This window comes from Nannospalax galili, unplaced genomic scaffold, assembly GCF_000622305.1.
Source record: "Nannospalax galili isolate Female #2095 unplaced genomic scaffold, S.galili_v1.0 scaffold389, whole genome shotgun sequence".
In the NCBI taxonomy this organism is placed as follows: Eukaryota; Metazoa; Chordata; class Mammalia; order Rodentia; family Spalacidae; genus Nannospalax; species Nannospalax galili.
The window spans coordinates 2,989,615-3,010,403 of record NW_008360310.1 but is presented as its reverse complement, the minus strand read 5'-3'; the positions used below and the strand labels follow the sequence as shown (position 1 = coordinate 3,010,403).

The 20,789-nt window shown below is 49.7% G+C and overlaps 2 protein-coding genes across 10 annotated transcripts; one reads left to right on the top strand and one right to left on the bottom strand.

Moving 5' to 3' along the window:
• The first annotated feature begins 45 nt into the window (after positions 1–45).
• Positions 46–3,165, top strand: Htra2 (HtrA serine peptidase 2). 2 transcript variants are annotated; one of them, XM_008824735.3, is made up of 8 exons: positions 54–720; positions 823–1,027; positions 1,115–1,309; positions 1,508–1,540; positions 1,749–1,854; positions 1,993–2,062; positions 2,634–2,729; positions 2,830–3,165. In XM_008824735.3, the coding sequence occupies exons 1-8, from the start codon at positions 221–223 to the stop codon at positions 2,993–2,995; spliced, it is 1,371 nt and encodes a 456-aa protein (XP_008822957.1). In that variant the 5' UTR covers positions 54–220; the 3' UTR covers positions 2,996–3,165. The 2 variants fall into 2 exon arrangements, with proteins under 2 accessions (XP_008822958.1, XP_008822957.1); XM_008824736.3 differs by lacking the exon at positions 1,115–1,309 and having other exon boundaries at positions 46–720.
• Loxl3 (lysyl oxidase like 3) lies at positions 3,118–20,242 on the bottom strand. 8 transcript variants are annotated; one of them, XM_017796014.2, is made up of 17 exons: positions 20,155–20,242; positions 18,570–18,897; positions 15,943–16,106; positions 15,129–15,343; positions 9,712–9,768; positions 9,200–9,259; positions 6,570–6,783; positions 6,049–6,229; positions 5,781–5,935; positions 5,417–5,584; positions 5,115–5,277; positions 4,698–4,941; positions 4,481–4,596; positions 4,270–4,406; positions 4,045–4,156; positions 3,827–3,960; positions 3,305–3,540 (listed from the first exon to the last, which is right to left on the bottom strand). In XM_017796014.2, the coding sequence occupies exons 2-17, from the start codon at positions 18,883–18,885 to the stop codon at positions 3,532–3,534; spliced, it is 2,445 nt and encodes an 814-aa protein (XP_017651503.1). In that variant the 5' UTR covers positions 18,886–18,897; positions 20,155–20,242; the 3' UTR covers positions 3,305–3,531. The 8 variants fall into 8 exon arrangements, 7 of the variants coding, with proteins under 7 accessions (XP_017651503.1, XP_017651506.1, XP_029415304.1 ...); XR_001872225.2 differs by lacking the exons at positions 3,305–3,540; positions 4,045–4,156 and adding an exon at positions 3,118–3,269 and having other exon boundaries at positions 3,557–3,891; XM_017796017.2 differs by lacking the exon at positions 4,045–4,156 and having other exon boundaries at positions 3,827–3,891.
• Between the last annotated feature and the right edge of the window lie 547 nt (positions 20,243–20,789).

The window sequence follows — 20,789 nt, the reverse complement described above, 5'->3', positions numbered from 1 at the left end:
TGGAAGTCTGAGAACGTGCATCCCACGGGGACTACAATCCCGGCATGCATCGGGCAGGGGGACGGAGTCGGCCTCCGGAAATCTGGGGTTCTGGCGTGGACTTTTGGAGGACTTCAGGTCCCGGCGTGCCTCGGGTCTCCCCGTCCGCGGGCTCGGCTCTCCGGCACCTCCTCAGAGCAGGGCAGGCGTGGGGAGAGAGCCTAGGCGGAGCTGGCAGCTGATGGCAGCGCTGAAGGCGGGGCGAGGTGCTGGCTGGAGCCTTCGCGGATGGCGGGCTTTGGGAGGGATCTTCTGGAGGAAAGGCCCCTTGTTAATCCCTGACCTCCGGGCTCTGCTGACGTCAGGGACTCCTGACCCCTGGGCCCAGGTGACTTATGGGACCCCCAGTCTCCGGGCCCGGGTGCCTGTGGGGGTCCCTGCATCTCGGGCATATCTGACGTCTGGGACTCCGGATCGCTGGGCACAACTGACTACCCCAGACCCCCGACCCCAAGAGGCCTGCGGGACTCCTGGAGCTCGTCCGCGCGTGTGGCTGGTGGTGGCTCTGGGCGCTGGGGGGGCAGTGCTGCTGCTGTGGTGGGGTGGGGGGCGGGGTCCTCCGGCTGTGCTGGCCGCTGTCCCGGCTCCGCCGCCCACCTCTCCCCGGAGCCAATACAACTTCATCGCGGACGTAGTGGAAAAGACAGCGCCTGCTGTGGTCTATATCGAGATCCTGGACCGGTAATGGAGTTGGCCGGGAGGTATTGTAACCATCTGGCAGAAGGCAAGTGAGCCCGGAGGGGTTGGGAGCTTCCTCTTATCGGTGATTTTCCCGCACCCCAGACACCCGTTCTCGGGCCGTGAAGTCCCTATCTCAAACGGCTCAGGATTTGTGGTGGCTGCCGACGGGCTTATTGTTACCAACGCCCACGTGGTGGCTGATCGCCGACGAGTCCGAGTGAGGCTGCCTAGCGGAGACTCGTACGAAGCCATGGTCACAGCTGTGGACCCCGTGGCAGACATTGCCACGCTGAGGATTCAGACCAAGGTGGGGTTGGAGTAGCCCAGATCTGGTGGCAACTGTTTGCCACTCCCTTCTTAAGATGACAGGTCTCTGATACTCATTTCCTCTTAGGAACCCCTCCCCACACTGCCCCTTGGTCGCTCAGCTGAAGTCCGGCAAGGGGAGTTTGTTGTTGCCATGGGAAGTCCCTTTGCACTGCAGAACACAATCACATCTGGCATTGTCAGCTCTGCTCAGCGTCCAGCCAGGGACCTGGGACTCACTCAGACCAATGTAGAATACATTCAGACCGATGCAGCTATTGATGTGCGTCCCGATAGAGTACAAGTTTGGGGTAGGGGAGAGTGACTATGTGGTGCCAGCACCAGCTGACTTGTATCAGAGGGCTGCAAAATGTGGTTACTCTAGTTCATGGGATGGGAAAGGAATTTGGCAAATGTACCTACATTCTGGTTATGCCCAGTCATAGAACTTCCAGATGTTTTCTTTGATTTTGCCCTGCAGTTTGGAAACTCTGGAGGTCCCCTGGTTAATCTGGTGAGTATGATGTCCTTTCTTCCAAGAATCCATATGCCAGGTCAGTGTGGGTTTTTCCCCGATTTAAGGATTTGTGGTCAAGTTTCTGCAGTCTTATCTCCTGGCATCCAACCAGAACCCCCTTCCCAAGTCCTTGCTACTTTTGTTCAGGTGCCCCCATTCTCTGCCATCTGTGTGGGCTAGGGGACAGGGGGCTGTGTCCCTGCAGGATGGGGAGGTGATTGGAGTGAACACCATGAAGGTGACAGCTGGAATCTCCTTTGCCATCCCTTCTGATCGCCTTAGGGAGTTTCTGCATCGTGGAGAAAAGAAAAGTGAGCCTGTCTTCTTTAAAATGGAGGATGAGACATAGGGGAGGGACATTCTTTGGGATTTGCTGGAGAGAGTACTCTTGTTAGGAGTAGGGAAAGAAGGTTATAGTTGGGTGGGGCTCATTTGTCCCCTTTTCACAGATTCCTGGTTTGGAATCGGTGGGTCCCAGCGCCGCTACATTGGAGTGATGATGCTGACTCTTACTCCCAGGTATTTTAGGGGTCATGATGTATGAGACCACGAGTGTTCTCTGTGGTACACAACTCTGGGCTTTGGTCTAAAGCCTATTTTTATCTAAGATGAACTGCTATCCATTGTCACAAGAGCTGTTCACATCATAACTTTCTTACCCTACTACATCTTGTATCCATGTGATTAGATTAATTCCATCCTATTACTGCTGTGATTTAAAGCCTTCAATCCATTGATACAGCATTAAAGGGCTATTTCCACACATGGCTTATTGCTTCTACAGGAGTTCTTTGATTTCCCACTCCCATGAGACCCATCCCTCTAGGCTCAGCTTAAATTCTGCTTCTCCTTAAAACAGAATTCTAGAATGGCATTAGCACAATTGATTTAACACTGTGTATCATTTGGAATTAGTTATATTTTATGTATATATGCCAATTCCTAAGTATAGAAGACTTAGAGCGTGTGCTGCCTTTGTATCTGTGGTATCTAGTGTGTGTCCTGGCAATACATTTGCCAGTGTGTTGATGAGAGACTTGAAATTAAGAGGGCCTGGGTGTGGCTAATAGGGTGATCTCTGTTCTTTCAGCATCCTTGCTGAACTACAGCTCCGAGAACCAAGCTTTCCTGATGTTCAGCATGGCGTCCTCATCCACAAAGTCATCCTGGGCTCCCCTGCACACAGGTGAAAGAGAGTCTGCTATGTGAAGGGTTAGGAGCTATGTGCATGTATCCTCAAGCTCGGCCATCTCCTCCTTCCTTGCTCTCTGTCCATCCCTCCACAGGGCTGGTCTGCGGCCTGGTGATGTGATCTTGGCCATTGGGGAGCAGATGGTACAAAATGCTGAAGATGTTTATGAGGCTGTTCGAACCCAATCCCAGCTGGCAGTGCAGATCCGGCGGGGATCAGAAACACTGACCTTATATGTGACCCCTGAGGTCACAGAGTGACGGGATTAGCAAGAGTACAGGGCTTCTTGCCTCCCTAGCCTGGATTCTGAGGGCACCTGGGCATAGGAATCAATGAACCACTGGGGGGCAGGTCCCTCTAACCATCAGCACCAATCCTGGACTCTGAAGAACACTTTTTATATAAAATAAAATTACACTGAGCAACATGATATAGCCAAAAACAGGGGGCTGGATTTTTTTCCCCCCACCAAAAAGCTAGAGGTAAAGCTATATCTCCCATGAACTTAGAACTCTGGGAGATGACCTTCCTGACCTCCCCATTCAAGGTAATGAGCTGCTGCCATTCCTGGTGGGGCAGTTCTTTGTAGTGCACTCGGCCTGGTGCTAGGCTGGCTGCTGATTCTCCATGCTTGGCCAGGGATACTGACAGCAGGCCCAGGAAGGGAGGGCTAACTGTAAAGTGCTAACTTCTGCTGACATCAGGGGTTCCATGTAAGCTCCTGAGGTAATGGCAGCCTCAGACCCCCCATTGGGGGCCAGTGGTGGTTTGCAGAGGAGGGTGGTGTGGTGGCACTTTAGACGATCTGTGACCTTCCTGACCTCCCCATTCAAGGTAATGAGCTGCTGCCATTCCTGGTGGGGCAGTTCTTTGTAGTGCACTCGGCCTGGTGCTAGGCTGGCTGCTGATTCTCCATGCTTGGCCAGGGATACTGACAGCAGGCCCAGGAAGGGAGGGCTAACTGTAAAGTGCTAACTTCTGCTGACATCAGGGGTTCCATGTAAGCTCCTGAGGTAATGGCAGCCTCAGACCCCCATTGGGGGCCAGTGGTGGTTTGCAGAGGAGGGTGGTGTGGTGGCACTTTAGACGATCTGGTTGCTGGTCTGGCCAGGGTAGCGCTCAAACCTCCTATTGGCCTCTTCGCTGAAGGCATCACCTGCAGGGTTTACAGGCACTGTGAGGGTTCCCTGTACAGAGGCAGGATCACATCCATTGTAGGGGAAGGCTGGGGAGATGCAGAAACCACTTAGGGAATGAAGGCCTTTCCCTCCATCTTCCATTGTTCCCTATCACCCTTCCCATCAAATACCAATGTGACAGTTGTGCACCCAGATGCGGTGTCCATCATATTTGCAATTACACTTCATTGCATTGTTGGTGAAGTCACTCTCTGCTACCTCAAAATTTGGGTTGATGACCACCTATGAGTTAAGAGAGGAAGCCGACCTGACCCAGCTGCACTGTCTCCAGTCTAAAGGTGTTTTGAGTAGTACTCCCAACCAACTAACTAAAGCCCCAGGCAAATGCTGAGCACCTGGAGAATGTAGTTTCCTGGCTTCACATCTGTGATGTCAATCCATTGACAGTCGATGTCATGCCTGTAGAGATCCCAGCAACCTACGGTGATACCTTGCTCTCCGAAGTTGGCACATTCATACCTTTTGGCGACATCTGAAGGGAATGGGATATGTCAGTGAAAGGCAAGTGTGTGCTTTGGCCTCAGTCCACTCTATATTCCAACTCACCTTCCTGACACTCAGTGTCCTCAAGACAGAAACTAGCTTTGTGGCCCTCAGCCACCTTGGTGCCGTTGGGGGTCAGGATATCATAGTGAGTGAAGATGTCCATGCTGTGGTAATGCCTGTGGGGACAAGGGAACTTCTGTTTCTTTCTCTGACCCCAGCAGGCTTGCCCTGTCCCTTGGAGTCTTGCCTTTCTAATGGATCCCTTCTGCCCTCTCACCCATGGCACTCATGCCACACCCAGGAATGGCGCCCAGCCTTGGGCCTGAAGTCAGCTCTTCCCAGGTTGTGGATCTGGGAGGAGAATCTGAGTAGACGACGGTGGCCATAAGGCCAGTTGGCCAAGCGGGCAGAGCTGGCCAGGCAGTTCTCTTCAGCAGCACAGTACAACATGTGCAGCGGCCGGTCCTCGATGTAGGCAGTCTCCTGCACTAACGCTGAGTGCAGCAGCAGATCTGAAGCAGCTGCATGAGAAGGGAGTGGTGGAAGCTACTGTTGAGGGTGTTTCCATCCCCCAACAGGGAGACTGGCTTCTCATGGCCAAGGAGTTCCCCTCTAGATCACAGAACCCATCTCCCTCCAAAGGGGTGGCCCAGAGCCTCACTTCCCTGGCTTGTACCACCCACCCATCACTCACTCTCAGAACAGATGACTCCAGCTGTGAATCGGGTCCCTGTCTTCTTGCAGGTGACATGTGTTCTGTGATGGGCGCATTGGTCCAGAGACAGCTCAGACCCTATGCAATGTACTCCACTCATCACCACCTCGGTTACATTCCCTGAGTCCCAGTACCAGGTCTCCTGGGGACATATGTAGGTGTTTCTGTGAGGCCATAGGTTCCAGCCTCCTTGGACTAGGGACTCAACTCCACAGTCCTTTGCCCCAAATGCAGGCTTTGACTACAACAGCTTTGGTTTCCCTCTCTTCCTTTCCACTTACCTGCAGGCCGTGGTTGGCGTAGCCCAGACCAAGTTGCCTACAGGCCACCATGGCCTCCAGCGTCCCCCAGTCATCTCCACAGATAAGGCCCCAGCGAAGATGCCCAGGTTCCCCTATTTGCACCTCGATTCGCCCCTCATATCGGCTGCGGCCCCCACTGAGTCTGATCTGTAGTGGTACAGAGTGGAAGCACAGGGGGAGGCTTTTGGAATGGCAGTCTATAAGGGAACAGAGATAGCAAGTGGCAGGGTTGTGTGGGAATTGTAGAATGCTGGGATCCTGGGGTTAATGACTAGGGGCATTCAGGCTGTGGACTGGAGGCCAGGCCTGGGTAGAATGACCCAGAGTAGAATATATGACTGACCTTGGTTTCTACCCCAGTGTAGGGTAAGTTGCATCGGACCCCAGCATCCTGGCTATGGGAACAGTCCTCAGCTGTGATATTCTTGTAAGGGCACTTCCAGAGGGAGGGTTCCTGACCAGAGCACTGAACTTCACTCAAGTGAATGGCACCCATACCTAGGGTCAGAAATCAGGCCTCAGAAGATTGTAACTAGATCTTTATTGCCCAGAGAACTCCATACCTTTCCAAGGAATGTACCCCCAGGAGTGTGAACTTCCTTTCTTCTCACCCTGCCCCATGCGGGCGCCACTCAGGGCCTCTCGAGCAGTGCCAAAGCCCAGCTCCCGACACACCACACTGGCTGCCTGCAGGTCCCACTTTCGGTCACAGACTGTGCCCCACGTGCCAGCCTTCAGAACTTCTACCCGGCCCTCTCCAGGGTGGGCACCACCCTTTAGACGTACACGGGCCTGTAGAAGAGACATACCCAACTGATGTGAATGGAAACATTGGCCAGGGGTGGGGTGGGGTTAAATAGCCCAAGGAGATGAGTTTTGGTGAGAGCAAGTGGGCGTTGTCAGGTCTGTGGTACCCCACTCCCCCAGGTTCCTCTCAGTCTTCAAAGGTCAGGGCTATGCTTAGTGAGGGCGGCAGTCAGACTAGGGGGTTTACACCTGGGGTGGAAAAAGGTCACAGTCACTGTCTTGGCCCCAAAGGCATAGCTGAATGATAGGTTTGCCTATTGTGTGTGAGGCCCTGACTTCAGTCCCCAGCACAGCAAAAACAAAAGGAAAACATTGTCTCACAGACCTCCCCCAGAGGCTTTGACTGTTGATGCTTCTTCAGACCAGTGGTGTAGAGAGGGCCCAGCACACAGCTCACCACTGCAGGGCTCCCCCCAGGGCACCTGGTGGTGTCATTGGCACGATAGAACTCCAGGGAACAGAGGGAGAGGTGGGCCTCTGTGCCCACACAGGCTACTCCATGTAGCCCAAAGGAGTGTTGCTGCCTCTGAGCCAGCAGCCTGTGGGGACAGGAATGAGGTACAGTAGGGTGAAACAGTGTTTGTGCCTCCCTGCTCCATTGCTGTGGAGCATGTCACATCTCCCCACCCCCAGCCTCTTATTCCTCTCCCTGCTCCCTTCTGTGCTCTCCTTAGAAGAGACGGGGGTTGCAAGTGCCTAGGCTGAAAGAGCTTTGACTCCTCAGATACAAGGGTCCTTGGGGGACCTTCTGCAGCAGCAGAACTCTAGGGGAATGATGACCAGGGTTGCCTTGCCTGACAGAAACCTTGTTCCCAGTGGTTTTAGGCTGGTGTACAAATTAAATGGGAAGCTGAAAGATGATCAGGAGGCAGTTGCTGTCATAAAAAGGAGCAGACCCTTCTATTACTCTGTGACTGAATCAGTCAAATGACTAAATGAGCCAGGAGGCAAAGGACTGAGGAACTCTGGATTTAAATGGCTTCTCAGAAGTCGGAGTGGCTGTAAGAGTAACAGACTAGGTGGCAGCATGAAGGACCGGCAGACATACCCTGGAATGAGGACAAACACAAGACACAAAAGTTGTTGGGGCTGGAGAGATGGCTCAGCAGTTAAGAGCACTGGCTACTCTTGCGGATGACCTGGCTTTGGTTCCCAGCACCCACACGGTGGCTGACAACCATTCTTAACTTCAGTTCCAGGGAGTCTGACACTCTCTTCTGGCCTCTGAAGGCATTGCATACACATTTTAAAAAAAAAAAAAAAAAAAAAAAAAAGGCCAAAAAGTTGGAGGGACTACATGGCCAAAGAAGGAAGGTGGCTCTGGATGACAAAATGACAAAGATGACCCCAGACCTGAGCCAAGCTGCAGATGCCTTTAATGAGGTAGTCCATACTTCTGCAGGTTCAACCAAGTATTGCCCACAGCCATCTGAGCAGGAAAATAGAACAAAACTAGAGATAGTAAAGCAGTAACATGCCTGAAAGAAGGGACCTCACAAATATCAATGGAACCAGAGCTTGCAGTGAGGTGTGGGGGAGAGGGGACCATCTTCCCAGAACAGCTGGGTGCAGATGAGGCCTGATTTGGATGGTGGTGAAGTGCTTAATAGCTGTGAGGCAGGGAGGCATGAGCTCAGGGAGTGGGCCCTTGAGGCCGATTTGATGTGCATTATTGCAGTAAGGTGTCCCAACCCTGACATCTGAGGAAAGAAGGACTATGACCTGAAGCCATTGGCTAGGAAGACTCAGGAAGAGGAGAAATCTGTAAACAAAACAGGCAAAGGAAGCTGGAGGCTGTAGAGAATGCCTTTGGAAGCTCAGGATAAATGGATTCTGAAGATCAAAGGGATCAGGTACTCTCTCAATGTCCTGCTGGGCTGAAAAGAAAAGTCAGAGAGGTCATAACAGGAACTAACTTCTCAAAAGGCCCTCCTCTCTGCTCCCTACAACCAATAAAAACAGCCATGCTTTAATGGGGTGGGGGTAGGGGTGAGGGACGAGAGCAAAGGATGGTTAAGTTGAGCAAAGATGACCCCAAGCTAAAGGGGATTGCAAGAAGCCTCCCCTAGTTCTGAACTCTTACAACCACCAGAGGGTGTATGCCCAGGACTGAGGCATACCATGGAGACCTAGGGTGATGCAGGAGTTTGCTGAGAGGTGGGGACAATGGGAAAGGATGGATTCTCTGGACCTCAATGCTCTCTAAGTTTTAAGGGAGATTTTAGTGTGTAGACTGCCTTTTAGAGACAAGTTAGATGGAAAGGTTGGAAGTTTCCTACTCCCCTGAGTTCTGAGGGAGCCTAGGAGGAAAATATGGAACCGGAAGCCAGCCAGGTAGGGGCTTTGAATCTCAATCCATATCTGGAAAGGTTCCAAAGGCAACCCTGAGTCTCATGCCACACCAGGTAAACTGGTAATGTTTACTTTATAAATAAAAAGAACCGACCAAATAAAGCAGGATGTGAACACTGGTTCCATAAACACATGTACTCCTGTGGGAAGAGGCAGGTGCAGTGTCTGAAGGGGGAAAATGCTGGATTATCTACTAGAACTCATGGGAAGAAGAACACATAGGTCAAGAACCAAAAGTCCTATAACAAGCACAATCCCCCAGAGACCCACATCAGGCCTCTTTTTTTTTTTGTCTTTTTGAGACAGGGTATCTCTGTAGCCCCAGCTGGCCTGGAACTCGCTTTGTAGACCAGGCTGGCCTTGAACTCACAGAGATCTGCCTGCCTGTGCCTCCCAAGTGCTGGGATTAAAGGCACGAGCCATCATACCTGGCTCCTCTTTACATTTCTAACAGGATCTCGAAGGTGGTTGTCAGAGCTGCTATTCCTCCACCTCTACATCAGCTCCAACAGTCCAGTAGGGCTGTCTCAGAACCCCCGCCCTGGTTACAGCCTAGTTCCCCCACTGCCTTTGTCCTCTGTTTCTAGCCCCAACTTTATTTACCTCTTGCTTGGCCCTCTGCCCACTTGGGACTTGTGTTTGACTTTAAACTTGGTGATTGGTCTGCAAAAAGGAGAAAGATTGGTAGAGGCAGTGGTTGAGGATGTGGCCCAGGGAAAGTGGAGGATTTGTTTCTGTATCAAGTGAGAAAGAGGTTAGCTGAAGGTCAAGGAAGGAGACTATGGGGATGTTCTGGACTAAGGGAACTAAGGAGCTGGGTGTGGGGAGAAGGAGGAATGCAGGGGGCTGAGGCTACAATCCTAGCCATTAGGGAGAAGTAGATGATGCTTTTCCTCAGTTGCTTCTATATTATTTCCTCCTTTTGTTCCTTAACAGCAAAGGTCCCCCATTCCCATGCCTGCCTCCCCTCCCTCCCCTGGGGACAGCCATTTCCAGTCACATCCCTAATTCATCAGTGTGGGTTCTGGGATGGACTTGGATAGGCTGCTATCCATCCATCCACCTCCTGAGGCCTCAGGGGTGGGCAGGAGGTCCCAGGGGTCTTGCCCTATTACCTTCCAAGAGGCTTGGGGCCTCGGGTTGAGGCTCTGGCCATTCGCTTCCTCAACTTTCTGTGAGGGTAAGACAATACCAAGTCAGGATGAGTGTAGAATCAAGTGGGAAACGTCAATGCAGCCAGAACCAGGGGCAAGATTCCTTTCCCATCAGTCAGGGAGCTCCCAATAGTAGGATATGATGTCATCAGATATTCCCAAGGCCCTATCCTTCTACCACATGACCTGGTGGATGAGCAGCAGTGCAGACTTGGACTCAGAACAAATAGTGTCCCAATACCTAGACCTTCAGAAATCAGACCAAGGCAGACTAGGATTGAGGGCTCCTGGGCAAGGTTGGTAGTAAACCCCAGGGGAGGGCACAGGGGAAGCCCACTGGAGTTTTGAGGACAGAGAACTAGCTTGGGTTAGGCCAAGGGAAGCTGACTGCATCTCTTTTACTTCTCTCTTTCTTTTGTGCTTTTTTTTTTCTTTTGGATGCTCTTTCCAGAGCCAAGGACCAAGCTAAATAACTGAGGACATTAGCCAAGTTTGGCTGGGGAGTGTCTTTCCTGCTCAAGTTCTAATCCCATATGCCTGGCCATTCATAAGCTGAGCTCCTCTCCCAAACTTCCTCTCAGGGAAGTAAATTATTTATTTATTTAATTTTATTTTAATTAATTAATTAATTTATTTATTTTTGAGACAGGGTCTCCTTGTAGACCCAGCTGGTCTGGAACTTACTATGTAGACCAGGTGAATCATAGAGATTCACCTGCCCTGCCTCCTGAGTGCTGGGACTAAAGGCATGCACCACCACACCCAGCCTAAGTTTTAATTGTCCTGAAGAATTGAGTTATTTAATTGCCCAGGTGCTTTCCTTAAGTCTGATGTCTTAACTAAAACAGGAACCAGGTCTGTTTTTCCTCTCATTTTCCCTTTAAATTTGAAGCCTTTTAAATGAAATTTTATGTGTATGGGTCTTCTGGCCTGAATGTATATAAGTGCACCATATGTTTACAGTGCCAGAGCAGGGCAGAAAAGGGCCCTGAATTCCCTGGAACTGGAGTTACAGATGATTCATAGTTATCATGTGGGTTCTGGGAACCAAACCCAGGTCCTATGCAAGAGCAACCAGTACTTTTAACCACTGAGCTGTCTCTCCAGTCCCTAATTTTGAAGACTTTAATTATGGCTACTCTTTGTCCTATCCAAGTGTTGTAGGTTGGGTTTTCTTGTTTTGTTTTTGGGGGTTGGGGGGATTGAGATACAGAGACAGGGTTTTGAAATGTAGTCCTGGCTGGCATATATCTCGCCATGTAGACTAGGGTAGACTTGAACCAATGATGGTTCTCCTGCCTTTATCTTCCAAGTGCTGCAACTACAGGATTGAACCACCAGGCCAGATGATGCCTGGAACTAGAGTTACAGTCAGTTGTGAACTGCCATGTGCCTGCTGGGAACTGAAGCGAGGTCCTCTGCAAGAGTATCAAGTGCTTTTAAGTACTGAGCCATCTCTCCAGTCTTTTCTTCTTTTCTCCTCCTTCTTCTTTTTAGGTTTATAGAGTTCCCAGTGATCATCTTGTCTTTTCTTTGACCATATTCTTGCTCTGCTATTTCTCTTGTGTAGTCACAAGTTTTGACATACTGTACTGTGTGAAGGTGCACTAGGATTTTAATATATGAATTTCATATTTATTATTTTTTTTCTGAGTGTAGCCCAGGCTTGTGTTGCACTTCTGTTGGTCCTCTTGCCTCAGCCTCCCAAGTGATAGAAGTACAAGCTTGTGCCATCATCAGGCAGGGCTTTTGTTTCACATTTATTTTATTTTGAGACAGGGTCTCACTATGTAGCCCTGGATGGCTTGAAATTGGCTATGTAGCTCAAGCTTGGCTTTGAACTCACAGAGATCCACCTGCCTCTGCCTCCTGAGTGCTGGGACTAAAGGCATGCGCCACCATGCCCAGCTGAGAGAATATCTTTTTTTTTTTTTTTGTATTTTTGAGACAGGGTCTTCCTGTAGCCCCAGCTGTCCTGGAACTCATAATGTAGACCAGGCTGGCCTCAAACTCACAAAGATCTGCTTGCCTCTGCCTCTCGAGTCCTGGGATTAAAGGCGCGTGCCACCACGCCTGGCAGATGCCCTGTATTTTTGCTTCTACCACCTTTCTTGCTTTATTTTATTTTTATGCCTGGGTTTCTATGTTGCCCAGGCTGGCCTGGAATTCTTGAATTCATGATCCTGCTGCCTCAGCCTCTCAAAAGTTGGGAATACAGGCACCACCGTGTTTTGCCCCTATAGTCCATGTTAAGAAACAGAGCAGTTGGGGCTGGAGGCTGGAGAGCAGACTCAGCAGTTAAGAGCACTTGCTGCTCTTGTAGAGGACCTGAGTTTGGTTCTCAACACTCACAAGAGGCAGCTCACAACCACCTGTAACTCCAGCTCCAGGGGATATAACATCCAGGGGGATACAATACCCTCATTTGGCCTCTGAAGATATCTACTCACATGTGGCACACACACACACATACACACACAAAGAAATAAATCTTAAGAAGCAGAGCAGTCAAAATAATAAGGGTCAGGAAGATGATTCAGTAGGTAAAAGCTCTTGCCATGCAAGCCTGACAATCTGAGATGATCCCAGGAATCCACAGCGAGAAGAGACAACTGAGTCCTAATTGTTCTTTGACTTCCACACATGCACCATGGCATATACTCACCCATACACACATCACATACACTAATAATTAATACAACTAAATTAATAAGAATCAAATGTCATATCTCAGTTGGGTGTGGTGGTTGTAAAGCCTATAATCTGACCACTTGAGAGGTGGAGGCCAGAGGATAAGGAGTTCAAGGCCAGACAGGGCTATGTGAGACGTGGTCTCAAACAAAGCAAACTAACAACACTTGTGGGGGCTGTGGGATGGCTCATCACAGGAAGGACTTGTCAAATCTGACAACCTGAGTTCAATCCCTGGGACCCACAGGAGAGAATCCACTCCTGCAAGCTGTCCTTTGACCTCCATCTGTGCAAGGTTGCACTTGCTTGACAATACACACTCATGTGCACACAAAATAATAAAGTAACAACAAAGCAAAACCCAAAACAAACACGTCTACTCAAAGCCTCCAACAGTTCCTTATTTCACAGAGTAAAAGCCCAAGTCTCCCAAATGGCCTACCTAGATGTAGTTCACTGTGTCCTCCCTCCCACCATCACATTGCCTGCTATTTTCACCCCCGTTCACCTCAGCTCCAGCCACACTGATGTGAAGAAAACAGGAATGCCTTGTCTCCTCCCCCCACCTCTTATCATTTCTCTTCCTCATCTATGTCTGTGTGGGGTGTACCCTCACCATTTTAAAATCCTCCTCATTTAGGGAAAAAACCTTATTTACCATCTATGGCCATATATGATTGGGTATATATATGATTAAAATCATGAATCATGGGAAAAGACATAAGTGCTGAATAAAGGCTTACATAATCCAAGCCTCCAATCGAAACAGGAAACCAGCCATGTTTCACCCCTTAGCAACCAGCAACTCTCCTCCTAGACCCACAAAAGGAAGCCCTGGGCATTGGCCAGATGGTTTTGGGCACTCTAGCTCAGGTAGCTTGCTGCTTTCTTGCTGCATATCTAGAAGCATCTGGTTCTGATAGAGACCACCGATAACACTAACATCCTTCTATTTTATGTTTACTTACTGATTCTCCCATAGTTTATCAGATTGAGAATTTTTGTTTTATTGTTGAATCCCTAAAGTCTGCAATAGAACCTGACCTAGTGGGTCTCTAAGTGTTGGATGAATGAATCTCTAAGCCATCTCATCCTCTTCTTTTGGAATAACTGCTATTTAAATCCTACTACTCTTTATAAAAAATTTGTTATTTTATGTGTATGCGTGTATTGCCTGCATGTAGGTAAGTGCACCTGTGTCATGCAGTGCCCATGGAGGACAGAAGAGGCTATCAGACCCTCTGGAACTGGAGTTACAGTTAGTTGTTAGCTGCCTTGTGGGTGCTGCCTGGTCTTCTGCAAGAACAGCCAGTGTTCTTAACCGCTGAGCCATCTCTCCAGCCCCTGTCCTACTACTCTTTTAGAACGTGGTGTTTGGATTCTGAAAGGTAAAGAACAAGTCCAGAGGAAGAAACAGGCCAAGATGGATGACAGTAAAGAAGCACAGCACACAGCCGTTTTAAAATGGTGTCAATCTCTAGGCAGCTAAGCTGTATTCCTTAGGGCTGAAAGGACTTTCAGATGTGTCTCCACACCACGGTAAAGAAAATTCCAGCAAATATGGAAATAAGTGGTTATTAGATAATATATTGACTTTCAAAAGAAAGAAAGAAAGAAAGATTCCTCAATCTATATGTAAGTTCTATTTAAGAACAAGTTATTAAACAGTTTATGAGCATTTAGGAAAAAAGCATGGCGGTTCTTACAGATCTAAAATGATTTCAATATTACTTTCAAACCACCATGATGACCTTTTGTGGGAGGATTATTACTAAATTGAAGGGATGGAGTTGGCTGTGAACATAGTGTTAAGACTAACAAAAGCGCCCACGATTTCATTATAAAGAAGACAGTGAAATATTGGTTATATCACTTTCGTGTTCTGCCCAGTATATATTAATGTTCAAAATGCCACTTTATCAGTAAGATTAGACTTGAGACGATTTTCTGTCTCAACAGAACGAGGTAATGCAGACTTCCTTCAAAGACGAGCTTTTCTACAAGTACCCTGCCCTTACAGACCACATCTGAAGCACTGCTCAGTGGAAAGTCATCTAGGCGTCAAGAAGCCCATCAGCAAGTGAAACAAGGACGAACTTAAGAAAACAAGCATTCGTGGCCTGCAAAATAGGCTGCAGACTGATACTGGAAAGATCTCCAAGTACCTGCATGGCTCACATAGGCTGTTTATCAAAACTATCAAATTAGATGCTCTGTTACGGAAGCCGCTGAAAACCGTTGACCAGGATGACCCCGCCCTGGAGGCCTACGCGGAACGCCAGGTCCAGGGCAGATGGAGCTGGCCAGCGCCGGACAAGGACGACCAGGCGGCCCTGGCGGGCGTGCTGGGCCGAGATGAGGCCCGAGCTCTCGCGTCGCTCGGGTACTGGCTAGCAGTCCCGAGCCCTCCGGTGCAACTTGGCGAAAGCAGCCTGAGCGAGGTGAGCAGCTACCTCTCCTGAACTCGGGTCACCCCGAAGCCCGAGAATCTGCTAGCCGGCGGTGACATCACCCAGGCGCATGCGCAGCCCGCGGCGAAGCGGGAACCTAGCGGTACTTGCTTCCAAGCCTGGTTGGAAAAACCCTTCGTGGTCCCCCTAGTCTCCACCTCGCCAGTCACTGCAGCCTCCCTGTATTCCTTCTCCCAGACCCCGGCTTCACGCAGTGCCTCGCCCCTTTCCGCTCACCTATAGAAGGCCGTGTTGACTCTTTTTTCTCCAGGGAAGCCCAGCATGCCGCAGATCACATGGCTGTTGTGGGTGCTCCAGCCTTTGTCACACACTTGCGACCAACCATCGAGAAGCCTGACTTCAACCAGTCCTTCAGTCACGGGCAGGGGTCGCCTGCCCCGCCCCACGGCTGGTCGAAGTCGCACCTCCTCCACTTGCAGGTGATGCTCCACCTGAAGTGGGACCAGAGGGAGGGGAAAGAATTACAGTAGCACCTCTTACATGCCCTGCCACCCTTAAGGAGCCTTGATTGAGTGTGTCTGTTGTAAAACCCAAGGTTAAGAAAGATGCCGGGCCTGCTGCCAGTCTAGGGTATGCCTGTTCTGCACTGGCTGAGTGATTGACTATGCTAAGCCCTGAGAAATAATCAAAGCAGGCGGAAGGCGCTGAAGAAGGGAACCAGTTTTAACTGCACGGGAGCGTGAAAGTTCTCAATGGAAGTGTCTCAGGAGGAGGAAGTAAGATGGGAGAGTTAGGGAAAGGAGGAACATCTGGGGAGGAGAAGGTGACTAGGAATGAAGTTGGAAAGGCTCATGCCAGCTTTAGTAATTTCTATGTGCTGTGCTTCAAAAAATTTGGATTTTACAGCATCTCATTTGCCCTCTTACAAGCCTCAAGCCTCCCAGAAATCTAAATTATCCCATGAAGGCTAATGGATCCCTTATCTTCTAATATGTCTTCTAACCACATAGGACCACCCCAGAGCCTTCTCTGGACATCATGTATATTGTGTGTGTGTGTGTGTGTGTGTGTGTGTGTGTGTACTTCAGACCTCAATGACATTGGAATCTGAGAAGCCAGGAAGGCGCTGGTCCTTGCAGATGACCCCGGCATCCTCATCGTGTGTGCAGTCACTATTCCCCCAGCCCCGGGAGGTACATTCAGTCACACTTCCCTCAGTCCCACTGCAGCTCAGGTTGTCCAGCCAGATTCGGCCTGAGGAAAGGAAGATGAAGAGACAAATAAGTGCTTAGGGGGGACGGATGAAGGAATGATAGGGATGTTGGGGAGCGGGAACATGGTGGCATCATGTGGCCTTGAGGATAATTTTGGTTTTCTGATGCGAAAAGGATGGAGAGAGGACAGGGGATCTGGAGGGGAAGAGGAAAGAGCATAAGATGGATAAAAAGTTGGTGGTGATCTGGGGATACTGAGAATTATTACATAGGGTGAATTAAAAAACAAAACAAAACCCAAGAATTGACACTGAAGTTCTGATCAGCTCTTATCCCTTCAATGATAGCTATAATTAAGTACATACTGTGTGTCAGATGTTCTGTATGGAGTGTACATCCTTCTTAGAAGGGAGCTTCCAGAAGACCATTTTATGTAAAAAGACCGGGGAATCTAACAACTTGCCTAGGAGTTTGATATATCATTGAGACTTGGAAATTTTAGAGTCTTTTCACCTCACCCTGACATTCTCCTACAGGACATTCTCTATATGCTCGTCTTGCTTGCTGCCATGGACTCCTTTGTTTTTGCTGTCTGGACCATACTGAGTATCAAGTGACTTTCTCTTAGAACTGGAAAGACCCTCAAAGGTGTGTATCCCCATCACTCATAGTCTAACAAGGCTTACCCTTCTGCCCCACCAGGCCACATAACCACCAGAAAGTCCTTATGAGGCTTTACGACTTTCTTCTACCAGGCCTGATGCAGTCCTTTGATGCCATCCAGAAAACCCCTCAGTCACATGACCAACAAGTTGAACATCCATGATGTAATTGCTATCCAAGGCTTTTTTTTTTTGAAACAGGGTCTCCCTGTAGCCCCAGCTGGCCTGGAACTCATTATATAGACCAGGCTGGCCTTGAACTCACAGAGATCCGCCTGATTCTGCCTCCCAAGTGCTGGGACTACAGGCATGCGCCACCATGCCTGGCTATCCAAGGCTTTTTTATTTCCATGCCAAACTTTTGGTTTCCTGAAATATAGCTTCTGAATCTTTCACATGGGGCAGCTCTCCCTCGAAAGTCCATTCACTGTCTCTCCTTCTGTCTGTCTGTCTCTCTCCTCCCTCTCTCTCTCTACCCTGAGGACTGAATCCAAGGCTGGGCAAGCACTCTGCTTTTGAACTATATCCCTAGTCCAGCATTTCCATTTTCTACTGTCTGTCCCAAAACGTGTCTACAGGGCTGGAGAGATAGCTTAGGGGTTAAGAGCACTGGCTGTTCTTGCAGAGAACCCAAGTTCAATTCCCAGCTCCCACAGGGTGGTTAATAACCATTTCTAACTCCAGTTTCAGGGGAATCTGACAGTCTCTTCTGACTTCTGCAGACATTGCACGACATGGGTGCACTTACATGCATGATACATGCAGGCAATACATTCATATACATAGAAAAAAAATGAATCTACAAGTGACTCTTTGTCTCGTGGGTGGTATAGGTAGTGGGAACTGGGTATCAGCAGCAGGTTGCAACCATGTCTGTCTATTGCTTCCACTATGGGTCCATATGGTCTGAGCACCTCCAGCCTCAGAGCACTGTGCCCCTACCCCCACACTCACACTTGTCCCACATCGGTTCCAGCTTGTTAGTTTCAGCTCTAGTGGGGAACCTGATTTTGTCAGCTGTAGTATGTAACTTTTTCCAGCTGTGGGACAGCCTTCCAGTGGTGGGTCAGCCAGACCTCATTCACTTGTTCTCAGAGTCCCCTGAAGCCAACTATATTTTGAGCATTCAGTTTGAGGGTTCACCTGCACTGGGCTGTCCTTGTGCATGGCTTTGTAGAATCCTACTTTGCAGAATGAAACTTTGTAATCTTTTCCTCAATGTGCACAAGGAATATGGGAAGCAGTGCTTAGCCTCAGGTTACATGGCTCTGCAAGTAACTTTGTTGAATGGTTCTTCACCCATGGATTTACTTAATTTTTTTTTTCTTTGGTCTTTTTGAGACAGGGTCTCCCTGTAGCCCCAGCTGACCTGGAACTCACTATGTAGACCAGGCTGGCCTTGAACTCACAGAGATCCGCCTGCCTCTGCCTCCCAAGTGCTGGGATTAAAGGCGTGCGCCACCACGCCTGGCTGGATTTACTTAATTTTTTAAAAAATATTTATTATTTTTATTTTATGTGTATGTGTGTATTGCCTGCATGTAGGTAAGTGCACCCCTGTCATGCAATGCCCACGGAGGACAGAAGAGGCTGTCAGATCCCCTGGAACTGGAGTTATGGACAGTTGTTAGCTGCCATGTGGGTGCTGGGATTCAAACCCAGGTCTTCTGCAAGAACAACCAGTGTTCTTAACCACTAAGCCATCTCTTCAGCCCCCAGATTTACTTAATTTTATCTATTCTTGATGACCTGTCCCTCTGGCTGTGCCATCCTGATGTCCCTTCCTTTGTACTTGAGCTGAATTTAGGTGACGTTTGGGCTATGCCTGGAGCATTGCTTACCTGTTCCTGGGCCATATTTGGCACTATGGGTCCAACCAGTGGCCTCTGTGAAGCCCAGCTCCCGGCAGAGGACGTGTGCAGCCTGCAGCGTGAAGTCATCATCGCAGATGGTGCCCCATTCACCTGCTTGATGTATCTCCACTCGGCCCTCATAGGGCTTTCTAGGGAAGCCAGCCAGCCGGAATCGCAGCCCCTGGCTTCCTGCCTTCTTCTCTGGGCCCATGGAGGGGGATGGAGACTCCAAGCTGGAGCTGCTCAGCAAACCCAGCAGCAACAGTCCCCATGGGCACCATTGCCACACATTAACAGGTCGCATGGCAGGAAAGGCCTGAGAGAGAGAGAGAGAGAGAGAGAGAGAGATATGCTGGCAGTAAGGAACAGAGAGATAGTGAGAGACACACTAAATGAGGGCATGGGTACAAAGCAAACAGGCACAGCCTTAGAGACCTAGATTGGGGGTGAGGGAGGGAGGCTCTCCTTCCTTTTTGTAAATAATAAAATTTTTATAATTAGTTTTTATGTCCCACAATGTCCTTTCCTAGTTCTGCCATCATTATCATTATCATCATTATCTCCATTTACGAGAGAGAGAGAGAGAGAGAGAGAGAGAGAGAGAGAGGAGAGAAGAGAGGGAGGAGAGAGGAGAGACCAGGAGTCTCTTTATATCTCCCCAGATATAAAGATATAGAGATTGAGAAGAGACACAGAGAGGAAGACCCAGACAGACAGGATGTGAGAGGAAGGGAGACTGTGGGAAAGCAGAAAGACACAAGGGTCACACAAGGGTGATATTCAATATCCATTGAATATGGATTGTTGATAGAGAACCAAATACACAGTAGCACTGGGAAGTGATGCAGAGGCAGAAACATGAAGAGAAGGAATAAAAGCCAAGGAGCAGACATGGGAAGAATGACAGGATGGCCAGGCGGCCAGACAGACTCAGATAATAGAACTGATTGTGGCAGGCAAGGGGAACCTGGAAGACCTTCATATTTCAGAACTCTGAATGAGAGGGCTAGTCCCATGGGGACAGATGCCCAGGCAGTAAGAGCTGAGGCTAAAGGGTGCATGGAGAACCCACTGTACACCCTCCCTAGCACATGGGCTCACAGATAGCCTTCAGAGTCAAGGGGTCCCGGAGGGCTAGGCTTCATGCTGGGCAGGGTTTGGGGTGGGGTTGTCCAAGTTTCCTGTCAACACCACTGTGGCTGTCACTGGGCAACCAGAGGCTAGGCTGTCTGCTCCTCAGCTCAGGCCTTCTCTATCCAAGGCTAAAAACAGCTCTCTGCAGCAAGGGGGCCTGTATTGCTTCCCCCAACTCAGACAAGACAGCTTTGTTCTGGGGATATTTTGGCTTGGAGGTCCTGGAGGAAGGTTTAGGGCCCTCCGAGCTGCACCCTGCAGTCTCTATCCCCAGTATACTCAGCTCTTAACTATTCTTGTGTCTCCCCTTTAGCAATAATAAAACTGTCATTTGGTTGGCTTCCCCTACTCCAGCCCGCACCACCCTTTTTCCTGGTCCCTCCACTATCCTCTCCATCCCCAAATCCCCTTCCCCTGGCCCAGCACCGTGACTCCATACCTTTGGCTAGGCGCAGCTCTAGAGGCTGGAAGCAGAGAACCTGGTCCTGGAGATCAGGCTTAGGACTTCAAAAAAAAAAAAAAAAAAAAAAAAAAAAGAACCACCACAAAGGCGACGCGCCCCCCCCCCCCCCCCCCCTCTTTGTGTGGCCCCCCCTCCCCTCTCCGCACACCCCCCTTTTTTTTTTTTTTTTTTTTGAAAAAAAAAAAAAAAAAAAAAAAAAAAGTGCTCGGCCAGGAGAGACTGGACCCCCCCTTCCTCCCCCCTCTTCGTTGGTCCCTCCCCTGTCTCCTAGAGCCCTCCCACATTCCTCTTTCTCCCTCCATTCCTGCGGGGCCAGTTCCCTTCTCTAGGTCTTCCCCTCCCCCGTGGAGTTGGCCGCTGCCGTGCAACCTCCCCCCTTCCTCTGACCCTCCCAGCTCAATGAAGCTTTCTTTTCCCGCAGGTTTGAGACCGGGCAGCCGTGGTCAGGGAGCTGGGCTGTAAGCGCCTTGGGATGGCCGGGCGGCCCTGATGGCGGCCCCTGTGGCGGCGGGAAACCTTCCAGCCCCCAGCTCTTCCGTGTACCCCAGCTAGACAGACTATAAACAGTCCAGTCCAACTCCGGCTGATCTGTAGCCAGGTCCCGCAAGGGG

What these genes read in the sequence shown, in the direction of transcription:
- Loxl3 (XM_029559444.1), bottom strand. Translation starts at nt 18,885, where the DNA reads ATGCGACCTGTTAATGTGTGGCAATGGTGCCCATGGGGACTGTTGCTG. An exon ending in GGCAGAGGGCCAAGCAAGAG is followed by an intron (nt 6,784 to 9,199) that starts GTAAATAAAGTT and finishes CTGTCCCCACAG; the next exon opens with GCTGCTGGCTCAGAGGCAGC. An exon ending in AGTCAAAGCCTCTGGGGGAG is followed by an intron (nt 6,230 to 6,569) that starts GTCTGTGAGACA and finishes TCTCTTCTACAG; the next exon opens with GCCCGTGTACGTCTAAAGGG.
- Htra2 (XM_008824735.3), top strand. Translation starts at nt 221, where the DNA reads ATGGCAGCGCTGAAGGCGGGGCGAGGTGCTGGCTGGAGCCTTCGCGGA. An exon ending in CGCTGAGGATTCAGACCAAG is followed by an intron (nt 1,028 to 1,114) that starts GTGGGGTTGGAG and finishes ATTTCCTCTTAG; the next exon opens with GAACCCCTCCCCACACTGCC. An exon ending in GCATCGTGGAGAAAAGAAAA is followed by an intron (nt 1,855 to 1,992) that starts GTGAGCCTGTCT and finishes CCCTTTTCACAG; the next exon opens with ATTCCTGGTTTGGAATCGGT.